At 39.1% G+C, this 24,601-nt stretch overlaps 2 protein-coding genes, 1 long non-coding RNA gene and 1 other non-coding gene across 4 annotated transcripts; 3 read left to right on the top strand and 1 right to left on the bottom strand.

Annotated features, from left to right (window-relative positions):
- Positions 1-949: 949 nt before the first annotated feature.
- LOC106429490 lies at positions 950-10,384 on the bottom strand. Its single transcript, XM_048765756.1, is given in 11 exon segments — positions 950-1,275; positions 1,310-1,328; positions 1,479-1,711; positions 1,713-1,855; positions 1,858-2,161; positions 2,163-2,792; positions 2,888-8,730; positions 9,410-9,535; positions 9,702-9,758; positions 9,859-9,955; positions 10,033-10,384. Coding segments are annotated over 6 exon segments (1,218 nt in total). The 5' UTR covers positions 2,367-2,792; positions 2,888-8,730; positions 9,410-9,535; positions 9,702-9,758; positions 9,859-9,955; positions 10,033-10,384; the 3' UTR covers positions 950-960.
- A 2,827-nt stretch (positions 10,385-13,211) lies between these two features.
- Positions 13,212-14,287, top strand: LOC125591755. The gene is made up of 2 exons (XR_007327868.1): positions 13,212-13,891; positions 14,008-14,287. It is a non-coding gene; the product is annotated as an uncharacterized LOC125591755 (long non-coding RNA).
- Positions 14,288-21,206: 6,919 nt separating this feature from the next.
- On the top strand, positions 21,207-21,313 carry LOC125592065. Its single transcript, XR_007327915.1, has one exon. It is a non-coding gene; the product is annotated as a small nucleolar RNA R71 (small nucleolar RNA).
- A 2,421-nt stretch (positions 21,314-23,734) lies between these two features.
- On the top strand, positions 23,735-24,572 carry LOC106429491 (glycosyltransferase BC10-like). The gene is made up of 4 exons (XM_013870237.3): positions 23,735-24,036; positions 24,111-24,182; positions 24,263-24,353; positions 24,432-24,572. The coding sequence occupies exons 1-4, from the start codon at positions 23,735-23,737 to the stop codon at positions 24,570-24,572; spliced, it is 606 nt and encodes a 201-aa protein (XP_013725691.2).
- Positions 24,573-24,601: the final 29 nt, after the last annotated feature.

Here is a 24,601-nt window from a genome sequence, read left to right as displayed (position 1 = left end):
CCCCGGGTGGATTCCGGACCGTGGTTGTCGGCTCTTGCCTTCGCGCGGGTGAGGTCGTTTACCTTCTCCAGTAAGGATTGTAACATCATTGCTAGATCGGCGTTTGGCGCACTTCCTTTGTTTGCGTTCAAGGGTTCTCTCGGATGCTCGGTCGTTTGAGCCAGAGATTCTTCACTCGTCATTGGTTCGACGGGGTGGTTTGTGCGTGCCGTGCAGGGCGTTGCTGAGGAGGCGTTTTTTGCCGTTGATAGCATGGCGTCGATGGCTGCGTTGGTCGGAGGGCGAGTGCCTCCTGGATTCATTTGAGTACTTTTTCCCATTTCAGCTGAGCCGTCGGTTGCTGCATTCGAGGGTTGTCGTTCGCCGGCTTTTGGAGTAGGTCCCCCGGGTGTAGAGGACATTTTGGTCTTTGTACGTTTTGCTGACTTCGTGCGTTAGAAACCTTTCAGCCCCACGGTGGGCGTCAATTGTTGAATCCTAAATCCGGTAACAGGGGATTTATAGACTAAACAAGAATAAAGTATGATTAATGGGGCCAAAGGTTTCGTTTAATGAAGTGTTTACAAAATGCCGAAGCGGAGAGTACAAAAGAAGAACTCGTAGTCGTAGAGACGAACTCGGTGTTTTCTCTACTTTGTCTTTCTAGTCTTTTTCTGTCTCTCTCTCTTTTTTGCCCCCTTTTCTTCATTCAATGCTCTCCTCTATTTATACTCGTTCGAATGCGTCTCTTCCGCTTCGTAGTTGTTATGTATCAGGTAGTTGGTTCGGCACTCATCATCACCCTATCGCTTGCGTAGACGTTCTATCTATAATCGGCGGTCGGTGCAGGCTACGCGTCTTAGGTTCCTGTTCCTTGCGTGCGCCGCGGATGTCCTTTTTTTGTCGTGGGCTTTTGCTGGGCTTTTCTCTTGACTCTCAACTCGCGAATGGGCCGACGGCCCATCTTCCAACAAGGAGCTACTAGAGAGGCCAGTAAGGGAACTCCGATCTCCTTACTGGACCATCATATTGTGTTGAGAAGGCAGTGCATGTTTTTGTGGTGAGATCATAAACCCCAAAGTTACGACCCACAAAATAGATACAGTTAGGCTTGAGTCCCGGAGACGAGCTGACCGGGACGCAGAAAGCCTGGCTATGTCCAAGAAAGATGCAAAGATCTCCAATGTCTTCTGTGTAGATCATTGTCTTTTCATAGTAACCCGATTGCACCCCCGCCCTATACACCATGATTTTTTTCGTCACGTGCATCAATGTTGACCCCTCGTTTTCATCGTCCTTCTCTGAGTCGGTGAGTCTGAGTCATCCACACCTCTGAGTCCTCACCATACCTGCAAAGACATGATATAGTCAATACTAAACTCATTCACACAGAAATATATGATTCAACCCACCAACGAATTTTTGAATAAGAACTTTGTATGTGTTATAGAACTAAAAATCTATCTAGTTAATTATTTATATTTATATACTATATATACCACTTGACAAGGAAAAGTTGGCCGGTCGGTGACTCCACAAGGTGGTCTGTTCTTGATAATGAACTCAACTTCGCAACCTCCTCATACACCGACGCTGGAAATTCGTCAAACTTCAAGTCCATGACCTCGAGTTTTTCTTGCTTCTCTACCAAATAGCACAAGTAATTGCCTCCTCGGCTAGGAATGTAGAAACGATTATCTTCTTTGGAGAACATGAGGCTCGACATAGGGTTTGATAAACCCAGGCGCGTTTTTTATGTCTATCCATTTACAGCTCTCGAAAGGCCTACATAGACTCAACCGAGATCCCGATGACTTGACACCTACTACCCAATCTTTTTCTCGGGTAGGTAAAGAGGACATGGCCAGGCTTTGAATTGTGAACCGTCTGGTAGAGGAGGTAGATGAGCCGAGACGTTTTTGTAACGGATAGCTAGACCCTTGTGCGTAAGTGCTAACTTCAAACCATCACGTGAAAATCCGACAGTCATTGCATCACATACGTTCTTCATGACTTTCTTGTCGGTAATGACGATTTTATTTTCCTGGCGGCAACTTGAGTACTCTATTCCTAGGCCACCGTCCGGAGATTTTGGGTTCTTAAGGATGTGGTCGACCAAAAGAAACGGGTAGGGTTGATCAGATGTGAACAGACGAACGTTTCTGTGTATAATATACATGTTATTCGAGGAATTTTCTGGAGACTGAGGGCTTGAATAATCGATTGACAATAATATGAGACATTTTTGATACCCTAATTAACTGTGTGCTGTTCGTCTTCTCGTTACCACTAGTACAATATATACAGAGTATATATGTCTTGGATAACAAGTATGAATATTTAGAGAATATGTTATTTAAGGAATGAAATGATAAATTCGCATTCATTCAAGGAATGGTTTCTATATGGACAGAACTTAGGTTCACCCCTAAGTTTTGTTCTTTCTATATGTCTCTGTTAGTTTTTCTTTTAGTTTTTTTTTTCAATTAACTAAAAGGGGTTAAAAATATACTAATTCTAAAATTTGAAAATAATGAATCAAACATAGGTCCTTGTATTAAGTTACTACAGTTACAAAATACCAATGTTTGAAAAAATCGTTAAACAGTAATTACGTTATTTGCAGAAAACTGGCGCATAAATGTCAAGCTTTCAGCTCGAAGGAACCACAGACATTTGGAGTATTCCTTTCCACTCTTTTCCTGGTTCCAGTATGATAGGTTTATGGACAGCAGCGCTTTCCACAGCAACAAAACGACTGTAATCTTCAACTCCCAAGTCGGACACTTTCTTTTCCCATGGATTCCACACCACTGCATATTGCATTATCATCCATCATTACTAAAACAATATGTTTATGTGTCTATATGTTGCATAAGTTTATGTATATGAAATTCTAAGTTTATACCAGCATCAATTTGTCCTTCCTTGTGTACCACGATTTTATTTGGAGTGTTTAGGTAAAGCCTGTCAAGCTATTCCACAAGTTAGTAGTGTTATTATAGCTTTGACATTATCAGTGAGTTGAAAGATAAGTTTACCTGGGAGTTAAATATAGAATCACAACTTCAAGAATCAAAAGACCAAACTTCAAATAAGAATACTCTCTTATTAATGCTCAAGAAACTTCACAAAACTTAAGCTCTCAAATCACCCACACATCTCACATAATGTCTTTCATCGACATTGATATATAAATCATAAAGTCCTAAACACACTTAACATAGGATAGTTAGATACTCCTAACTATAAAGGACTTTCCTATTAACATAGCTTGATCCTTAAGCTACTCCAAGCTTATCAACATTCTCTCCCTTAAGCTTGATCTCATCTTCACACACATTTCGAACTCCAATAAGATCTCTCATCTCTTTGAACTTGATCCTTCCAAGTGATTTAGTAAGAATGTCCGCCTTATGTTCATTACCTGGAACATGAATAACTTCAACTTGCTCCTTTTCTACGCATTCTCTTATGAAGTGAAATCTTCGATGTATGTGCTTACTTCGTCCATGAAACACAGGGTTTCTTGAAAGCGCAATTGCAGATTTGTTGTCGACTTTAATGGTCACACATTTACTCTCTTCTACAATAGCTTCACCTAAGAGTTCTTGAAGCCAAATAGCATGCTTTGCTGCCTCGGTAGCTGCCATAAACTCATTTTCGCAGGATGATAATGTGACAATCTCTTGCTTTGTTGAACTCCAAGTGATAGGCGCCTGACCAAGATAGAATATATGTCCCGAAGTACTTTTGCCATCATCTAAGTCCACATTGTGAGAACTATCACTGTATACTATCAGCTTCATATTATTTCCCCGAGGGTAGAACAATCCAAGAGAGCTCGTTCCTCGGAGGTATCTAAGGATCGCCTTTAGTGATGCACTATGAGACTCTTTAGGAGCCTGCATATATCTGCTGAGAACTCCAACGCTAAAGGATAAGTCAGGATGAGTGTGGAGTAAATATCGGAGACAACCAATACGTCGACGGTACTCTGTTTCATCAGTACTTCTTTCGTCTTCACTCTTTGAGAATTGAGCATTTAGCTCCATCGGCACATGAACCAAGTTACATGACTCCATTCCAGCTTCTTCTAAGATTCTCCGAGCATATCTGTCTTGCTTGAGTATAATACCGCCGTTGAACTGCACAACTTCTATTCCCAAGTAGTATGTTAGCTTACCAAGGTCACTCATCTCGAATTTTGTGGCCATCTCTTCTTTAAACTTAGAAATAGCGACAAGAGATGATCCTGTAACAAGTAGATCGTCCACGTATACTACCACAATGAGGAGATCCTGTTTTGCTTCCTTGCGATAGAGGCTTGGCTCCTTAGAACATCGGTTAAAACCTAGTCCACGCAAGATGTGATTCAGTTTTATATTCCAGGCTCTAGGTGCTTGGCGCAAGCCATAAAGAGCCTTCTTAAGCTTATACACCTTTTGTTCTTCTCCTGGAACAATAAACCCCTCTGGTTGCTTGACAAACACTTCTTCTTTTAGTTCTCCATGAAGGAATGCGGTTTTAACGTCGAGATGATGTATCTCCCAGCCATGAGATCCTGCCAATGCAATGATTAATCAAATGGTTTCTATACGAGCCACTGGAGCAAATACTTCATCGTAGTCTACTCCATGACGCTGAACGTACCCTTTTGCAACCAACCTCGCTTTATATTTACTAATAGTTCCATCAGCATTGCGTTTGACTGAAAACCCACTTTACACCTATAGGTTTCACGCCTGCAGGGAGTTCCACAAGATCCCATGTGTTGTTCTTTTCTATCGAGAGTATTTCATCCTTACAAGCTTCTATCCAGACCTCTAACTCCTTAGCTTCATTAAAATCCCAAAGTTCATCATTGATGGTCATTAATAATCGCTCACCTTCTACTTCAGTAAGAAGAACATAATCATCGAGATAAGATGGTTGAGTTCTTGCCCTTGTTGATCTTCTAGGTTGTGTATTGTCTTCTTCACCCTCGACTTCATCGCTAAGCTCCTCATCGTCCTCATGTACATTCTCATCCTCAGTAACTTCTATGTCTGGAGTCTCTTCCTCTAAATCACTTAAACGCTTTGTATTTATCTCAAGCTCTCCATGATCATTATCTTTCACGCGTTCTTCAGAGTTCCATATCCATTTTTTCTCCTCGTCAAATATAACATCGCGGCTCACCACAATCTTTCTACTCTTTGGATCATAAAGGCGATATGCCTTTGATCCTGGCTCCACGCCAAGATGAACCAGGGCAAGTGATCTGTCATCTAATTTCTTCCTTCCAACGGTTTTAGTTGCAGCGTAGCAAACGCATCCGAATACTTTCAGGTGAGCAAGGTTTGGTTCTCTGTCTTAGTGCTTCATACGGTGTGCTTAGCTCCAATGATCTTGTCGCAACTCTGTTTATCAAATAGGTTGCATGCCTTATTGCTTCACGCCAAAGTTGATTTGGCATACTCATGTGCTTTAAAATGCTTCTTGTCATCTCTAGCAACGTCCGATTACGTCTTTCTACCACTCCGTTCTGCTGTGGCGTGTACGGCGCGGTAAGATGACGATTGATGCCGTTGATGTTACAGTATGTCTGGAATTCATGAGAAACAAATTCACCTCCTCTATCAGTTCGAAGTGTTCCAATCTTGGCTTGTGTTTCTTGCTCGGCACGTTGCTTAAACCTTTTGAATTTTTCAAACGCTTCAACTTTTGTTTCCAAAAATATGGTCCACATATATCGTGAGTGATCATCGATAAGCACAAATGCATATCTCTTGCGTGCTGGTGTCGCTGGAGTTATAGGACCACAGAGATCAGCATGAATAAGCTCGAGAGGTTTAGATGCTCTGTACGTCGTCGCCTGTGGAAAAGACTTCCTGGTCTGTTTTCCTCGCAAGCATGAGTCGCATGTCTCAATGATGTGACCAATATCCGGAACCCCGACAACAATGTCCTTGTTAACCATCAGCCTTATCGTATCTTTATTAATATGGCCCAACCGTGCGTGCCACATAGCAGAGTTCATCGAGGCCTTTAGTTTTAAGCACTTCACCGTCTCGACATTGAGAGAGACCTTGTATAATCGGTTATTTGATCTTGTTGTCTTGACCATCAGCTGCCCTGTCCGATCTAGCAATGTTAATGTGTTCCCTTTCATGTTTACTTCACACCCTACTTCTGTGGCTTGTCCCAAGCTCACGATATTGCTTTTCAATGCAGGTATGTAGTAGACGTTGTTGAGAACCTTTTTGTCTCCTCCTTTAAACACAAATCGAACTGAGCCTTTTCCCACTATGTCCATTCGTGAATCATCTCCAAACCTCACTTTCCCGGTGATGGTTTCATTAAGCTCATAGAAGAAGAGACGGTTACCACTCATGTGGTTGCTGGCGCCATTGTCTAGATACCACACATCCTTTGTATCACCTGCGGTTTCAAAGGTGCTAGGGTTTACTTTTCTTTCGTTGAGAAAAACTACTTCGTTCATCATTAATGTATCTACTTCTAGAGTGTCTTCATCCTTTTTTCAATAGTCTCTTGAAACTTTAGTTTCAGGTCTGGGCAGTCTTGAACGCAATGTCCAAGCTTGTCACACCTAAAGCATGTTATGTGTGAAGCATCTCCCCCTCTTCCTTGCCTATAAGCATCTCTTTGTTGCTGAAAAGACCCGTAGCACCCGCGGCCTCTGCCTCTCCAGTTTTGCCGTCCACGTCCCCGACCTCGATTACTATAGTTGTTTCCATAGTTTTCTTGGTTCGAAGAGTCAGTATACATCAATTTGCCAGAGTCATCATGTGTATCTTCTTCTTCAGTGATTCTTTCTTCATACGCCTTAAGTCGTCCAACGATATCCTCAAAACTTGTTACGTTGAGGTCCAGAACTTGTTCAAGAGAAGCAACTATGTGAATATACTTCTTTCTTGGTAAGCTCTTCAAGAACTTCTTGACAAGTTTTGGTTCTTCAATTATCTCTCCCAAGGAAGCAGATTTTGAAGATATTTCGGATAGTTTGCCGACGAACGCATCAATACTATCTTCATCTTTCATCTTAATTCTGTCGAACTCCGCCATCAAGGTTTGTAGTCTAGCCTCACGCACTCTCTCGGCTCCAACATGACGTGTCTGTATGGCATCCCAAACTGATTTTGCTGTGTCCAAGTCTCCAACTTGCAAAGTTAACGCCTCGGGTATAGATTGGAACAAGAGGGCAATAGCCATATTGTTCTTGTCTTCTGCCTTGCTCCCGGGGTCGATTGCCTCCCAAACTTTGTTGACTTTAAGCGCTATCTTCATTCTCATTGCCCAGACTGTATAATTTGTAGAGTTCAGCATCGGAAACTTGATGGTGGTGGAACCACCATCTTTTTTATTCAATTCGATTTCTTCTTTCACTTCCGCCATCGATTTTTTTATTTTTTTTTCTTTAAGCTCTGACACCAAATATAGAATCACAACTTCAAGAATCAAAAGACCAAACTTCAAATAAGAATACTCTCTTATTAATGCTCAAGAAACTTCACAAAACTTAAGCTCTCAAATCACCCACACATCTCACATAATGTCTTTCATCGACATTGATATATAAATCATAAAGTCCTAAACACACTTAACATAGGATAGTTAGATACTCCTAACTATAAAGGACTTTCCTATTTCCAAAACATGTAGCTTGATCCTTAAGCTACTCCAAGCTTATCAACATTAAAAGTTATAGCTTTGTCATGATCAGTGAAACGTGTTCTGTTCTTTTGTTGGTCAAGATAATTCACACCATGCAATCCTTCCACCTGGATTTGACTAACACAGACAGTTCATATATAACTTTATATAGTATACTAACACCAATAGAACAATAAACAAGAACTAAAACATTTGAAATAGGATGTTTGATTGATACTCTCCAACATGCGTCTCTTGAGGCAGAATCTTGGAGGAAGGCTAACGAAAAGGAGGAAGCAAGGCCTTGGATACCCCGAATCCCTACATGTTAAATTGATGCGTCATGGATCAATAATGGTAGCGTAAGTGGCTTAGGGTGGAGTCTGAAGGATCATATGGGTTCTGAACATTTTGGATTACGGGCATGCAACAGGAGCTTCTCAGCTCTGCACGCTGAGATGGAAGGTTTACTTTGGGCAACCTCATGTATGAGAGACAGGAGGATAACTTCGATACGGTTCGAGACGGACTGCTCGGATCTAGTGGACATGAATACTAACCCGATGGATTGGCCAACTTTTGCGACAGAGATTAAGGTGTTCCAGAGACTACATGAAGACTTCGAGGATGTGAGTTTGTCTCATATTCCTCGGAGTAGGAATGGTCGAGCGGACACGCTTGCAAAAGAAGCCAGGAGCAAAGGATATATTTTCCCCATATAGATCAGATCCGGACAGACGGAGATGCTCTTCGGAGAGTCGGCTCGTCTGCCAGCATTTGATATAGTTTACATGGGCAGCCGACAAAAAAAAAAAAAAGATTGATATCAAAAATGTTTCGAGGAAAAGTCAATATATAGATGAGTTATTTTGCCTCAGTGACACATAAATTATGATTGTCTCCCTCTAGTCTAGCAAACACAAAGAGTTGACTTGAAAACAAGAATTGCCAAGAGATTACCTGATATCGGAAACAGAGAAATAGGGATGAAGAGCAAATGTGAAGTTAAACGGTTTTACATCAGTGTTCCTAACACGAGATGTCAACGTCAAATCTCCTCTATGCCCCAATGCTACTCTTAGTCGATATATAAACCTGAAATAGATAATATATTTGGTTACTTTTTGTGAGAATTAAACTAAAAAGCTTCACATTACTTTTTGTGAGAATTAAACTAAAAAGCTTCACATCTATGTATATGTTGTGGGGAATTATTTGATTCAAACTCAAGACTAATTGGCAATAAAGAAGCATATTCAAACTCATTTATAGTGTTGTCATTTTCAAATCCAGTATGGAATATCCTAAGAGCATGTCCAACGGTATAGAACCTTACACAATATGCTCAACAATGTAAAATAATACTTTTAATCTAATTAAGTGATTAGTTTAATTTTAGTGTTTTATAGAAAAAGAGATCACAAATATAATGACAAGTGTTCAGACATGTTCTCATACGGTCCTTCCAGAGTGTGTTTTTAGAAACTATGGTTTCTCTTTCTTCCACTTTTCTCTCCTTTTCTATTATTTTTAAATAGTTTAGGAACTTTGGTAACATTTCCCGTTGGAGATGACCGAACTTAGAGCATAATTAATCCGGATTCTTAGTTTAGGATTCTTAACACATGATTTGACACTTTTTTTTTTACATTTTTCGGCTAAGAGACGGCTCTTATATCTCTTATTTAAGAGACGGTTTTTAGCTTTTCTTAGTTAAAAACTAAGAAACGGTTCTTAGCCGAAAATGATGAGAGAGAGAGAGAGAGAATTTTACTTATGAGGCCAGATCTTCAAATCATCTTGGGAAGATGATCTTCGGATGAGGTCGACGAGAGCACTAGAAGAATGATGTGACGATGGTACAGGAAGAGGATGAGCCTCGATCTTCCAAAACCTATTTCTAACAAATCCATGTGACGACTTTGTCAAAAAAAAACAAATCCATGTGAGGGAAAAGCGGACCAGTGTTACTATACTACATTTACAAAAAAAACTTTATATTAACAAAACAAATTAAAAAATCTTTCAATAACAACGTAAAAAAAGAACATTGAAATCCCACATACTTGTGGAAACAATACTGGAATGCCTCCACGAATCGCTTTTGGAGGCTTGAATATAGCCTGCACAAATACATTACACATGATATCAAATCTCACTAATGATTATACAAAGAGAAGCTAATCTGACATTATACAAGCATATATTATATATAGATATTACTCATGAAAAGTAACTCCTCTCCTTTCTCGTTCTTCCAAAAAGTCACTTGACCTTTTGTTACAAAAAAAGAAGTCACTTGACCTCCATACAAGTAAACCTGACATTATACAAGCCTCATTAAATCACTAACACGCACGGATCTGGTTGTTCTGTATGATCAGATAAGGAGAGTACCTCGAAAGATTGGCCGTGACGATCGCGGATGATGATCTTTTCTAGACCATTGATCTCTTTTACTATTCACTCACGAGTCACGAGAACGATACTTTTGCTGAAACCTTCTCTCTCTTTTTATTTCCATAAATAGACCAAGGGGAAGGAACAAGAAAAGTCAGCGAGTGCGCATGCAAAAACCCTGTTCGTTTGTACATCTGGAATGTCTTATCATCAAGATGTTCCATCTGAGTGTTGTTCGTTTTTTCATGTTGTCCATGCATCCAGATAAATCATCTGAATGCAACTATGTTTGTTTGTTTTTCATTTTTTAACTTCCATCTACATCCAGGTGGACTTGTTAATAAAATGATTAAAATATAATTTTTTACGTTTCGGCGGAAAATAGCATTTTTACAGTTTTGGCGGAAAATATTTTTGCGGTTTTTGAGGAAAAATGTTTTTTTGGCGAAAAAGTGCATTTTTGTTGTTTTGGCGGAAAAATACGTTTTTATTGGTTTGGCGGAAAAATACGTTTTGCGGTTTGGACGGGAAAAGTGTGTTTTACGGTTTTGGCGGGAAAAGTGTTTTTGACGGGAAAAGTTTTTTTTTCATTATTTTGGCGGGAAAAGTTTTTTCGTGATTTTGGCGGGAAAAACATTTTTGTGATTTTGGCAGGAAAAGCGTTTTTGCGGTTTCGACGAGAAAATACATTTTTCCGGTTTTGGGCGGAAAAATACATTTTTCCGATTTTGGCGGAAAAATGCGTTTTTCCGATTTTGGCGAGAAAATGTGTTTTCCAGTTTGGCGGGAAAATGCGTTTTCCAGTTTTGGCGGGAAAATGCGTTTTTCCGGTTTTGGCGGAAAAATTCTGTTTTCCGGTTTTGGCGGAAAAATTCCATTTTCCGGTTTTGGCAGGATAATTGTGTTTTCTGGTTTTGGTGAGAAAATGCATTTTTTCCGGTTTTGGCCGGAAAATGCTTTTTGGAGTTTGGCGGGAAAATGCGTTTTTTTTGTTTTGACGGGAAAATGCGATTTTTCGGTTTTGGTCAAAAAGTGTTGTTTTACTGGTTTGGCCGAAAAATGTGTTTGTATGGATATGTGTGTTTTACTTTTTTGTGGAAAAACGCATCTTGCGGTTTTGGCGGGAAAGTGTGTTTTTCAGTTTTTGCGAGAAAATACATTTTTTGGTTATAGCAGAAAAATGTATATGCAAAAAATAGAATTTAGGGTTTGAAAATAATATTTTGATTTTAAAAAGTCATTTTTGTCATTTATCATTTTGGATTGAACTAGATGCATCTGCATCCAGATGCACCATCAAAACTCACTTTCATTTAGGTGAAAATTTGAGATGAATTTTTTAAAATTCAGCTGGGTGATCTATCTGGATGTAGCATTATAATGCATAAAAAGAATATCGATTTGTATCTTCACCCAGATAGATCATCTGGGTGAGCAAACGAACAGGGCCAAACAAAAACGTACATAAGTAACATAACGTATGTTAACATTTGACCTTTTTCCGTTGACCAAAGAGCGAAGATAACTAGAAGTCCTTAAAAATTCACTGGTGTCCCGTAAACTTTGTTAATATAATTTGTTGTTAAACTTTTGAAAATATATATTTTCCATTAAAAGGAAAAAGATAACTCGATCTCTTTAGTTAAGATGGAAAATAGTGTATTTTCAGCCGCTGGTAGACCCTGTTAAGAGCTATGGGGTCATTCGACACCACAAAAATCTTATAAATCGAACTTTTGAGGCTGTAATTGTTAAATTACACTAGTTCTTTTGGCTTGAAAGCTTGTCTCTGAACCCGCAAATCCGGGATCAAATCCATTTAACGACACATTTTCTTAATATTTTTGTATTTTGACAAAATTTTACCAACGCTATGACTCCGTATAAAAAGTTTTATAGATTCGCCTCTGTTTTCAGGGTTAGTTTGTGCTCTGTGACATGGAAACGAGACATGTGCATTTTAATCTGGATCCGAAAATTCGAACCGGAACCAACCCATCAATACCTGAACCGAAAATGTACAAGAATTTTTTATTTTGTGTTTGTGTTAGACGCTCAATCACTTTCTTCTACTAAGGTAGTTCTTTGTGATAAAAAGACTAACAAGCCCTCAACTAATTAAACACAGCAAATTGGATCAGAAGTTTCACGTATTGCCGCGTGTGTCTTTTTGGTGAAGATTTCAAAATTCAAAAGTCAAACTTTAACTCATATTTCAATTTCAACCACATAAATATAAAATATCTTTTTAACTTTATTATTTGAGAAAATAACTAGGATATCACTAAAATTTTTTTTGTCTCAAATATAACATTTAAAAATAAAAATAACCAAAATAGCATTTAATGTTTTATCAAAAGAAATAAATATACACTTATACCCCAATTGTAAATTAATTTAGACATTAGGGTTTAGAGTTAAAAGGTGGGGTTTAGGATTTAGTGTTTAGTGTTTAGGGTTTAGAGTTTAGAGTTTAGGGGTGGAGTTTAGGGTTTAGGGTTTAGGGTTTATAGTTAAGGGGTGGGGTTTAGAGTTTAGAGTTAAAAGGTGGGGTTTAGGATTTAGTGTTTAGGGTTTAGGGTTTAGAGTTTAGGGGTGGAGTTTAGGGTTTAGGGTTTAGGGTTTATAGTTAAGGGGTGGGGTTTAGGATTTAGAGTTTAGGATTTAGGGTTTAGGGTTTAGAATTTAGGTTTTAGGGTTTAGAGTTGGGGAGTTGGATTTTGGGATAAGATTTCAAATTTCAAAAAATAAGAAAAAAATTAAATTTTTTAAAAGATAAAATGCTATTTTGGTCATTTTAATTTTTGAGGGCTATTTTTGTGACATAAATTTATAAAAGCGCTATTTTGGAGATTTGACTTATTATTTGGGCAAATCTCCAAAATAGCACATTTCTAAGTTTATATCACAAAAATAGCACTCAAAAACTAAAATGACCAAAATAACAAAGTTTATCCTTTGAAAATTTTAATTTTTTTATTTTTCAAAATTTGAAATCTTATCTCCAAAACCTCATTTCTCAACTCTAAACTCTAAACTCTAAACTCTAAACCCTAAACCCTAAACCCTAAACCTTAAACTCTAAACCCTAAACCCTAAACTCTAAACCCTAAACTCTAAACCCTAAACCCTAAACTCTAAACCTTAAACCCTAAATCCTAAACCCCACCCTTTAACTCTAAACCCTAAGTTTGTGACTTTTGATAAAACATTAAGTGGTATTTTTGTGATTTTTTTGACCTTGAATGCTAGTTTGGAAACAAAATCTTGATTTAATGCTATTTTTGTCTTTTTCTCCTATTATTTCTTCCTGTCTTTTTGTGTGAGCTAAAAGAACGACGTAACCGAAGTTGGCTTCTCTCTCCGTATCGACGATGTTGCTTGAGATTTGCCTTATCTATTTCTATTTTATCTTTTTCGTCGGAAATTTTTCTTCTACTTCGTCTCCGCCTCACTCGTTGATGCTTTTTTGTTGGTCTTAATCTGGTTACCACTTCAAGTTGTATTGAAACTATGAACTCACGGATTCAACGGTGGAGAAAGATGAAGATCGCATGGTTTATGACGAGATGAAAAAGAAGGTGAAGCTCTCTCTGATCCTGAAAATCCAGACTCGGATCCCTTCTTGGCACTGGTTGTCGATCAAAAATATGAAATCATGGTGTCTTTAAAGAGCGTAAATTTGCAGACTTGATCAAGAACAATCAATGGGCTGGGTGTGTTTCACGCGCCGCCGTACGCAGTCATTGCGATTCTCTTGCTTCCGAATACGCATCCGCCACACCATGGCTAAAAGGCAAGGACAAATGATGTTTGTTGATGGCGAGCACAAGCCTTACATTGAAGAGAGTACCGAGTAAGTCTAAAACATGATTCTATTTGGTTTTGGAACTAAAGTTACAATCTTTAGTGTGAATTGTATTATTGTGGTGTTTCTTGGATCTGATTAAAGCTTTTTGATTTGTGATTTAGAGAAACAATTATGACATGGACCATGATGGACGAAGAAGAAGATAGGCTTTTGTGCTTTGCAATGAAAATGTTCATCTGAATGCTATATAAATTTAGAAAACCGTAATTTGTAAGTTTCTGCAAAACATGTCCACTTGATACGATGTACATGTCTACATGAAAAGTCATATTGTACATGTGTACACCTCGAAGAAACGAAGACAAAATATGTCACCGAATCTTAAATATGTTATTAACTCCATTTTAACACTCATCAATATAAAAATAAATTACAAAGATTCAAATTTCAAGTGATGATATTGTAATAATTTTCAGTAATTGACAGACATTACCTTCAAAGAATGCCGGTGTTTCTTGAGCTTTCACTCACAAATATATTTCGCATGATATTCTTGCGAGTAGAAATATGAAGAGTCCCAGGGACTTAACGTAAATTGCTGCTTCGGGTTCTATCAGAGTATGCTCGAATACATATGAAACTAGGGCCGGGCCGCGATACGCGCGGAATATATAGTGTTTTTTAGTTCAAAATATACTTTATTTTGCAAACATTTTTTTGTTTGTTCGCTACGACTTCAATGGTTTTTCAATTGGATCATCCTTTTTGAAGTGATATTGAGATTAAGGGCGGGCATTTCGGTTTAACTAAAGGTTCGATTTGGGTTATTTGGGTCTAAGAAAACTTGAACCAAAATCAACCCAAATTAATATGGTTTGGTTTATGTTCGGTTTGGTTAGGTTTTAATTTCTGTTTGGTTTGTGTTCGGTTCGGTTTTAGTTTGGTTTGGTTTGTTTTTAGTTGGGTTTAATTTGGTTTTATTTGTATTTATCATTTCAACCGAGTTGATTTTTTTTAGTTTTGTTCTAGTTCAATTAAAAAAATATGATTTATAAAAACATAAATAAATCACCATTTGATACTATATCATTATTTATTTCATATTTAAAACGTAAAATCAAACATCACAATAAATATGTAGAAAATGTAATTCAATAATTTTATATTATTATCTTCAAACCTAATATAAATATCATAAAATAACTTGTCCGTTTTTGATGTTAATGTATGAAGTTCATATTATTCTATTTTATTTTTAGCTGTGTTTATTCAATTCATTTAAAAGTAAAATGTATAAAATTATGGTTAACTATTTTAAATCTTAATATTATTAGTATATTTAATTAATCTAATTAAAAAATACTTCGGTTTTTCGGTTTGGTTCGGTTTAAAACCAAACCGAACTATTTAGGTTGATAAAATCTTGAACCAAATGGGTTAGACATATAATTTGATTTGGTTTGGATCGGTTTGGGTTCATCTGAGTCGGGTTTGTTTGGTTTATTAGGCAGATATTAATGACGTTACGAGTCTTATGACTATTTTACATCTCATCTTTGTAGTCGAATCTATGACGCATTTGTACATTTAGGGCTCATGATAATCAGTTCGAGAGTCGTGAAGCCAACTCTAATCCAACACAAACTGGAAATATTGATCTTTTAGGGAACTTTTGTGACATTGCTTGATAACAACATGACTTAGAGAAATTATTTGAGAAAATGGAAAGGGCAAATCTCCAAAATAGCACATTTCTAAGTTTATATCACAAAATAGCACTCCAAAACTAAAATGACCAAAATAGCACATTTCTAAGTTTATCATTTGAAAATTTTAATTTTTTTATTTTTCAAAATTTGAAATCTTATCCCCAAAACCTCATTTCTCAACTCTAAACCCTAAACCCTAAACCCTAAACCCTAAACTCTAAACCCTAAACCCTAAACCCTAAACCCTAAACCCTAAATCCTAAATCCCACCCTTTAACTCTAAACCCTAAGTTTGTGACTTTTGATAAAACATTAAGTGCTATTTTTGTGACTTTTGACCTTGAGTGCTAGTTTGGGAACAAAAACTTGATTTAGTGCTATTTTTGTCTTTTTCTCAAATGGAAAACCGTTCTTTAGTAACGTTCTTCTCTCTCCCTCTCTTTTTTTTTGGATTCGATCACTGGAGAAGAAGACTTGTTGGTTTCACCAAAAAGTCTCTTCAATTCTTTACTTCAAACCCAACAATTTATAGAGACAGAAACTAATAAAACAAGGGAGTGAGATTAAGTATAAAAGAAACAGAAACGCCTCTGAATCCTCTTGAGACATTAACAACAACTTGTATGTAGCTTTTCTTAAAACAAAACCAATATTTGCAAATCTTTATTAGGCAATGCCTATTTAAAAGAGAGAAGGGAGGTGTTTAAGCGTGGTTGGTTTCAATGAGTTATAAGGAGCAGAAGTATTTGCAGAGGCCACGTCACCACACATCTCTGAAGAAGCCCTTATGTGTCGTTTTGACAGTTTCAGTGATTAGCATACTTCTGATATGTACTCACCTGTTCCCACGACATGGCAAGAGCGCTTCCTGTCATGGTCTCTTGATGTTAGGAGTTTTCAAGGTTCTTAAGACAAATATTGTAGTATAGTGATTGTCGAACGAGTTCTGAGGGATATCAAAGCAATGAGAATGCAAGTACTCACTTAATCTAAGTGCAACTAATGATTTAGATGAGTTTTAAGCTATGACTAAAACTAAAAAGCAATAACAGAATGATACTTTCTTGACTAAGGGAAAAGAGAACTCATGGGCATAGGGATTAGACCTTGGGTGATCAAGTTTCGAACTGAGGATGACAAATGATCAATCAAACTATCGACCTTAAGCCTAGACACAATTCTAAGCAAGCTCTATGTCTAGATGAATGCTCATTTGCTAACATATCTCAAACATCAAATGTCTTTGGTTAAATAATATGAAAGCAATCATTACTAACAAGTCTATTAGCTATTTTAGCACCTTTAACAACAAATGTCTTTGGCAAAGTATACTAAAAGCCTAGGAGAGTTGTCTCAGGCATTTCATCAAACACCTTTTGGGTGGAAAATGTCTATTGATCAACTTTTGAGTGGCCAACTCAGAAGATGCATTAGGAATACTCTACTAGCAAGGAACAAGAATGATCTACACTAAAACATCCTAGAACTAACCTAATCACCCTTAATCTCCCTAACCCATGAATTCAAAAGGTGATTACTCACTAATCTCCATGATTCCTCTTAAACCCATATTGGATTTCAGATTAATCATGTAGAGAAATAGATAAGAAATCAACAATAACACAAGAACATAACAATCAAAATCCAAGAGATGAACTTCTCAAGAGAGTTTTTTGTGTATTTCTCAATAGATCAAAAGATCCTCTCCTCCTGGCTACCAAAGATGTTTAAAACATAGGTTTTAGAAATGTAAAACGTGCATAGTGAAATGACCAAAAGGGCCTTAAGTAAAATAGGAATCGACCCAACAATAGACGCGGAGCGACCTCGGCATGTCGCTCCGACAAGTCGCTCCGGCCTTCGGGAGCGACCTCAGTGGGTCGCTCTGAGAGGTCGCTTCGGGCTTCGCTTCGTGTCGTCTCGCCATAGAGACGCGAGCGACCTCGGGGTGTCGCTTTGGGAGGTCGCTCCGAGAGGGGTGTGAGATGCGAGCGACCTCGGTGCGTCGCTCTGGGCAAGTCGCTCTGGGCTTCCAACGGGATGAATATGGCGAGCGACTTCACGGGGTCGCTCCAGCTAGGTCGCTCTGAGAGGTGCTTTGGAGCGACCTCATGACGTCGCTGCGGAACCTCGCTCCCATCCTCTGCTCGTCCAATGATCACCTATTTCACCTCCTTTGAGCTCCAAATGCATCCAAATGTCCCCAAGAACTCCATGTGGCACTCCAACACCTGATAAAGACTCATGTATGCAAAATGTAACCTAAACATGGCTAAATCCTAGTCTATATGATCAAAATGCACATGGACGAATAGATAAGATAATGGAAATATGCAAGATATCAACTCCCCCAAACTTGTTCTTTTACTTGTCCACAAGTGAACTTTCTAGAACTCATAGGGAGAGAGGTTTGAAGGTGAGAGCTCATAGCCAAAAGAAACACACAAAGCACTCAAATCAACATCTAAATTCAGCATTAGTACACCCTCTCTTATTATACTCTAGCTTCTCTAGGCCTATTCAACTATTTTCATCCCTACACTCATCATCATGCATTCACACATGCAAATCATCCAACTCTCAAGTTCATTAAGCATAGCATCAAGTGAATTCTTGCAAATGGTCAATTGGTCCAAATCATTTGGTTGAGTAAGGGAAAGCTTTTATTCAAGTGGGTCAAGAGGTTCAAAATCCATGATCTTTTAAAGTGGTTTACTCTCAAAACAAGTAGCCTTGACATTGCACATAATATATCTAAGAAATGGATCAACTCATGCATACAATGCTCAATCTCCATTGTTCTACCCTTTTCCCAAACATACAATTACACAATCATTCCCAAATGTCAAACTCAACTCACATCTCTCACCAAAAGATCTTAAGAACTTTAACTCCTTCTCTTTGAAATCTACAAGGGATTTTCCACAATCTCAAAACATTACTTAGCTCCTAACAACTTTGCTAGCCCCCTTTTTCTTTTCTTTTTATATTTTATTTCTTTTTTTTTTTTTTTTTTTAGATGGGGGCCAAGACTTTTCATAACTTGAGCTAGAGGTTTTTCTACTTATCCCAATAAGACAATTCACTTAAACATAAAGAGTCATTTCTTTTCCTTTTTCATTGCTCCCAAATCATAATCACAACTCTCACCCCCCCCCCACCTATAGCTAGACAATAGAGTGCCCAATCTAGCAAGAATGAAGATCAAGCATTGTCGTTCCCGATACTCTCAACATTATGCACATGTAAGACTTTCCGAAGAAGGCATCACTCATCAAACAATGAAAGCTTAAAAGAAGGGAAAGGTTTTGGGAGTGGTCTACCACTAGAGTTTGTCAAAATAAGATTGGCATAAAGGATGTGACAACTCAAGTGTGTATAGCCATGACTCAGTACACAAGGGACCATGAGCAAGAAGCATTAAGTTCGTTCAGTTCAAATAAGGTTGTAGTTGGCTTCAAAGACTGAGTTTCAGCAATCAACAAGTTTCAGGAAGAGTCTTCAAGGCTCGAAGCATACAAGTGTTTTTGAGAGGTGCATAAGCTATTCAGGTGCAAAGTAATGTTCTTTACAAGGCATTTCAAATCATTGCTCCCAATGCAAGTAAATGCAACCTATATGCTCTAGACTCTCCTAGAAATGCCAATGATGCAAACTAAATGAATTTTTTTTATGCAAATATATATGTATAATGCAATGCATGAGACTCAAAATCATCAAAGCAAACGTGATCAAATACTTGGTACCTCCCCCAAACTTAAATGACACAGTCTCTGTGTTGTCAAGGAGAGAGAGATGCCCAAAAAGAGAAAACTAATATGCAAAAACGAAATGGTATATACAAGGGAAAGTAGTGGGTTACCTTCTATGGAGAATGAGTAGAGGGAGATGCTCCCTCCTCGTCGTCCTCAGGTGGTAACTCTTCAAGGTGCTCATCAGTAAGAGTGCCCATCTCTTCAATGTAGAAGGCTTGCCCGAACACAGTTGGTTTCTTCATTTTCTCCTTGATGCCCTTTACCCAAATGGAGATCAATCGTGCCCTCTTTCACCTTAACAATTGCTCCTGCTGTAGCTAAGAATGACCTTCCAAGAATCAATGGGTCCTGAGCCTCCTCACCCATCTCAAGCACCACAAAATCTGTAGGTATCTCATACCTTCCAATCTTCACAGGTAGGTCATCTAAGATGCCCACAGGGTACTTCACTGAACGATCAGCTAACACCAGAGAGAGTTTACACTTCTTGTACTGAGTGAATCCAAGCTTCTTTGCAACAGACAAAGGCATCACGCTGACACTAGCTCCCAAATCGCAGAGACATTTCTCAAATACCATAGGTCCAAGAGCACAAGGTAGTGTAAAGCATCCTGGATCCTCTAACTTCTCTGGAACATCAAGCCTTTGGATGATGGCACTGCACTCATGGGTAAGAATCATCATGCTTTCCATTTCCTTCTTCTTTGCAGCTACAACATCTTTCAGGAACTTGTTGTATTGAGGAATCAACATGAAAGCATCGATGATGGGCATTGCAACCTGAGCTTCACTCATTTGCTTCTCAAACAAAGCCTTGTACTTCTCTAGCAGCTGCCTCTTGAATCTACCAGGGAATGGTAGTTTGGGTTCATAGGGAGGAGGAACAAAAGAATTCTCACTTGCTGGAGCAAGAACTTCACCATCTTTCACTGTTTTCTTCGCTTCCCCAACCTTTCCTTTACCCTTGGCTTCCACAATCTTCTCCAAGATTTCATCATTGATTTTCTCATCAACAATCACCACTTCATCATCTAAGTTGATGGCCACCTCTTCACCTAGTTTTTCAGCATCCCTGGTGAGGGTTGTAGGAGGTAACTGCTTACCACTCCTAAGGGTGATAGCTTTGGCCTCCTTGGGGTTTTGGTCAGATTTTCCAGGTAGAGATCCTTGCTGGCGAGTCTGGTGAGTGTTCATGGAAGCAAACTGATTCTCTAAATTCTTGACTGTAGAAGCAAGATGTGAGAACTTGTTGTTGAGCTCATTGTAGCTCCCATCAATCTTGGAATGAAGGTTCTTCAACTCATAACCAACATGCTTCTCACTTCTAGTCTGAGACTCCAAGATTTGTTTCAGCAGGGTGTCAGTGCTGCTCTCTTGAGGAGCAGAGGAACCAGATGAGGGGTTTTGCTGAGGTTGATAGCTGCCTTGCTGGTTGTTTCGAGGCGGATAACCACTCTGTTGGTTGTTGGGATAGGATTTCTGTTGGTAGTTGTTGTACTGAAAGTTGGGCTCTTTTTTGTACCAGCTACCATTGTTGTTGATGAAACACAGCTCTTCCTGACCTTCAAACCCTCAACCTCATGGACAACAGGTGGTGTCTCTTGGCTTGGGTTACCAACAAAGTGCAGCTGCTCTTGTGTGGCTTTATCAGCAAGGAGGATGTCTATCTTATCCTGTAGAGCTTTCAACTCTTTCCTCGTCTGCTTATCATCTGTTCGACTGCCTCTGTCGTGGTCTCCACTGTAGATTGCATCACTCTTTACCATGTTGTCAACCAGCTCCTCTGCATCTTCCTCAGTTCTCCCCAAGAAGAACCCATTGCTAGCTGTATCCAGTCTGGCCCTGTACTTAGGAAGAGCACCACGGTAGAATGTGCTCAGCAAGCTCTCCTTAGAGAAACCATGGTGTGGGCATTGAGCTTGGTAGCCCTTGAATCTCTCCCACGCTTCGCTGAAGCCTTCCAAGTTCTTCTGTTGAAAGCTGGAAATCTCATTTCTCAGCTTAGCAGTTCTTGAAGTAGAGAAGAACTTCTCCAAGAATGCTCTCTTGCAATCATCCCAAGTGGTGATAGAGTCGCTGGGTAGAGACTTCTCCCACTGACGTGCCTTATCCCCCAAAGAGAAAGGGAATAGCTTGAGCTTTAAGGCATCTTCGGACACACCATTGGTTTTTGACAACCCACAGTAGCTGTCGAACTTGTCCAAGTGATCAAATGGGTCCTCTAGAGCTAAGCCATGATACTTGTTGTTCTCGATCACGTTGAGGAGTCCTGACTTGACCTCAAAGCTGTTGGCTGCCACAGACGGTGCTCGGATTCCTAGTCTATGACCATGAATGTTGGGCCGATCATAAGTACCAATGGGTCGAGCTGCCCGCGGTTGGTGTTCTGCCCCTTACGGTGTATCTGCCATATCAATATCCAATCTCTGCAAGTGGGCTTGTTGTTCTTCTTCTCTTCTAGCTCTAGCACACTCCCTCTCGAAAGCTCTGATGTCTGCTACTATTGGAACTAGGTTTGATGGACCTCTGCTCCTCAAGTTCATACACTTGAAAGTGAAAGGTAGGTGAAGAAGAAGAATCAGTAACAAAACAAAATTAAAATGACTTAGTCTCAAGCAAGTGACTAAATCTCAATGTTTAAATCTACTCAGAATTTGGCAACGGCGCCAATTTGATGTTAGGAGTTTTCAAGGCTCCTAAGACAAATGTTGTAGTATAGTGATTGTCGAACCAGTTCTGAGGGATATCAAAGCAATGAGAATGCAAGTACTCACTTAATCTAAGTGCAACCAATGATTTAGATGAGTTTTAAGCTATGACTAAAACTAAAAAGCAATAACAGAATGATACTTTCTTGACTAAGGGAAAAGAGAACTCATGGGCATAGGGATTAGACCTTGGGTGATCAAGTTTCGAACTAAGGATGACAAATGATCAATCAAACTATCGACCTTAAGCCTAGACACAATTCTAAGCAAGCTCTATGTCTAGATGAATGCTCATTTGCTAACATATCTCAAACATCAAATGTCTTTGGTTGAATAATATGAAAGCAATATTACTAACAAGTCTATTAGCTATTTTAGCACCTTTAACAACAAATGTCTTTGGCAAAGTATACTAAAAGCCTAGGAGAGTTGTCTCAGGCATTTCATCAAACACCTTTTGGGTGGGACAATGTCTATTGATCAACTTTTGAGTGGCCAACTCAGAAGATGCATTAGGAATACTCTACTAGCAAGGAACAAGAATGATCTACACTAAAACATCCTAGAACTAACCTAATCACCCTTAATCTCCCTAACCCATGAATTCAAAAGGTGATTACTCACTAATCTCCATGATTCCTCTTAAACCCATATTGGATTTCAGATTAATCATGTAGAGAAATAGATAAGAAATCAACAATAACACAAGAACATAACAATCAAAATCCAAGAGATGAACTTCTCAAGAGAGTTTTTTGTGTATTTCTCAATAGATCAAAAGATCATCTCCTCCTGGCTACCAAAGATGTTTAAAACATAGGTTTTAGAAATGTAAAACGTGCATAATGAAATGACCAAAAGGGCCTTAAGTAAAATAGGAATCGACCCAACAATAGACGCGGAGCGACCTCGGCATGTCGCTCCGACAAGTCGCTCCGGCCTTCGGGAGCGACCTCAGTGGGTCGCTCTGAGAGGTCGCTCCGGGCTTCGCTTCGTGTCGTCTCGCCATAGAGACGCGAGCGACCTCGGGGTGACGCTTTGGGAGGTCGCTCCGAGAGGGGTGTGAGATGCGAGCGACCTCGGTGCATCGCTCTGGGCAAGTCGCTCTGGGCTTCCAACGGGATGAATATTGCGAGCGACTTCACGGGGTCGCTCCAGCTAGGTCGCTCTGAGAGATGCTTTGGAGCGACCTCATGACGTCGCTGCGGAACCTCTCTCCCATCCTCTGCTCGTCCAATGATCACCTATTTCACCTCATTTGAGCTCCAAATGCATCCAAATGTCCCCAAGAACTCCATGTGGCACTCCAACACCTGATAAAGACTCATGTATGCAAAATGTAACCTAAACATGGCTAAATCGTAGTCTATATGATCAAAATGCACATTGACGAATGGATAAGATAATGGAAATATGCAAGATATCATCTCTCTAGTTCTAGAGAATGCGAGAATGCTCTCTCAGCGTTGCTACCTGCTCATATCAGGAAACTCACTATTAAGGAGATAGCAGCTCGAGCAGTGGTCAGAGACATACTTAGAACCCCTTCTCTGGTCACCCAAAACTCCAAAATCGCTTTCTTGTTCTTGACTCACGGTACTTTGCCATTTGAGGAGCTCTGGGATGAGTTCTTTAAGGTAACAAATACCTAGACAAAGTCCAACTTTAGTTACTCTTTTTTTTTTTGCTTAAATACCACTCGTGCACCAGCCGGGAATGGAACCTGGTTCTGTACCGTGGCAGGATACTGTTCTACAACTAGATCACTGGTGCTTGTTGTTAACTTCAGTTACGTTCATTTTTGCTGGGGTTGTGAAGGGTCATGAAGGGAAGTTCTCCATTTACATCCACACGTTCAAGGAACGTCCAATTCACATCAGCCCTCATTTTTATGATCGAGAAATCCATAGTGATGAGGTCACTTGGGGAAGAACTTCAATGGTTGATGCTGAGAAGAGGTTACTGGTTAATGCTCTCGAGGATCCTGAGAACCAACACTTTGTTCTTCTTTCAGAGAGGTATTGATTTCAATCTTTATCAAGTGTCCGTATTAAGGTCTTCTCCAGAACTCAAATGTATTTTCCATGTGCAGTTGTATACCGTTGCATACTTTTGACTACACTTATAGATATTTGCTATACTCCAACGTCAGCTTCATCGAGAGGTAAATTAAAAGAAAAAAAGGTTTGAGTTCTCCATTAATATTCACCAACACATGCTTCAATTATCTATATGTTTCTCAAGTTTTGTGGATCCTGGTCCACATGGGACTGGTAGACACATGGAACACATGCTACCTGAAATTACCAAGGAAAATTTTAGAAAGGGTGCTCAGGTAATCTCTGAGAGCTTGTCTTGATTGGTATATTGCTACTTGCTGTTGTATAACTTTTGTGTACATTCTTGTGGCCAGTGGTTCACAATGAAGCGAGAACACGCGGTTATAGTGATGGCTGATAGTCTATACTACTCAAAATTCAGCAAGTATTGTGGTGTAAGTTTTGCAACTGAAAAGGTTCTCCCTTCTCTTTGTTCTGATTCTGACATTGTATAAATTAATTTCAGCTGGGGCTAGAGTCTAAC

Source organism: Brassica napus, chromosome C8 (assembly GCF_020379485.1).
Source record: "Brassica napus cultivar Da-Ae chromosome C8, Da-Ae, whole genome shotgun sequence".
Lineage (NCBI taxonomy): Eukaryota > Viridiplantae > Streptophyta > Magnoliopsida > Brassicales > Brassicaceae > Brassica > Brassica napus.
Note: the sequence above shows the minus strand (reverse complement) of the source record. Positions and strands in the feature narration are given on the sequence as shown.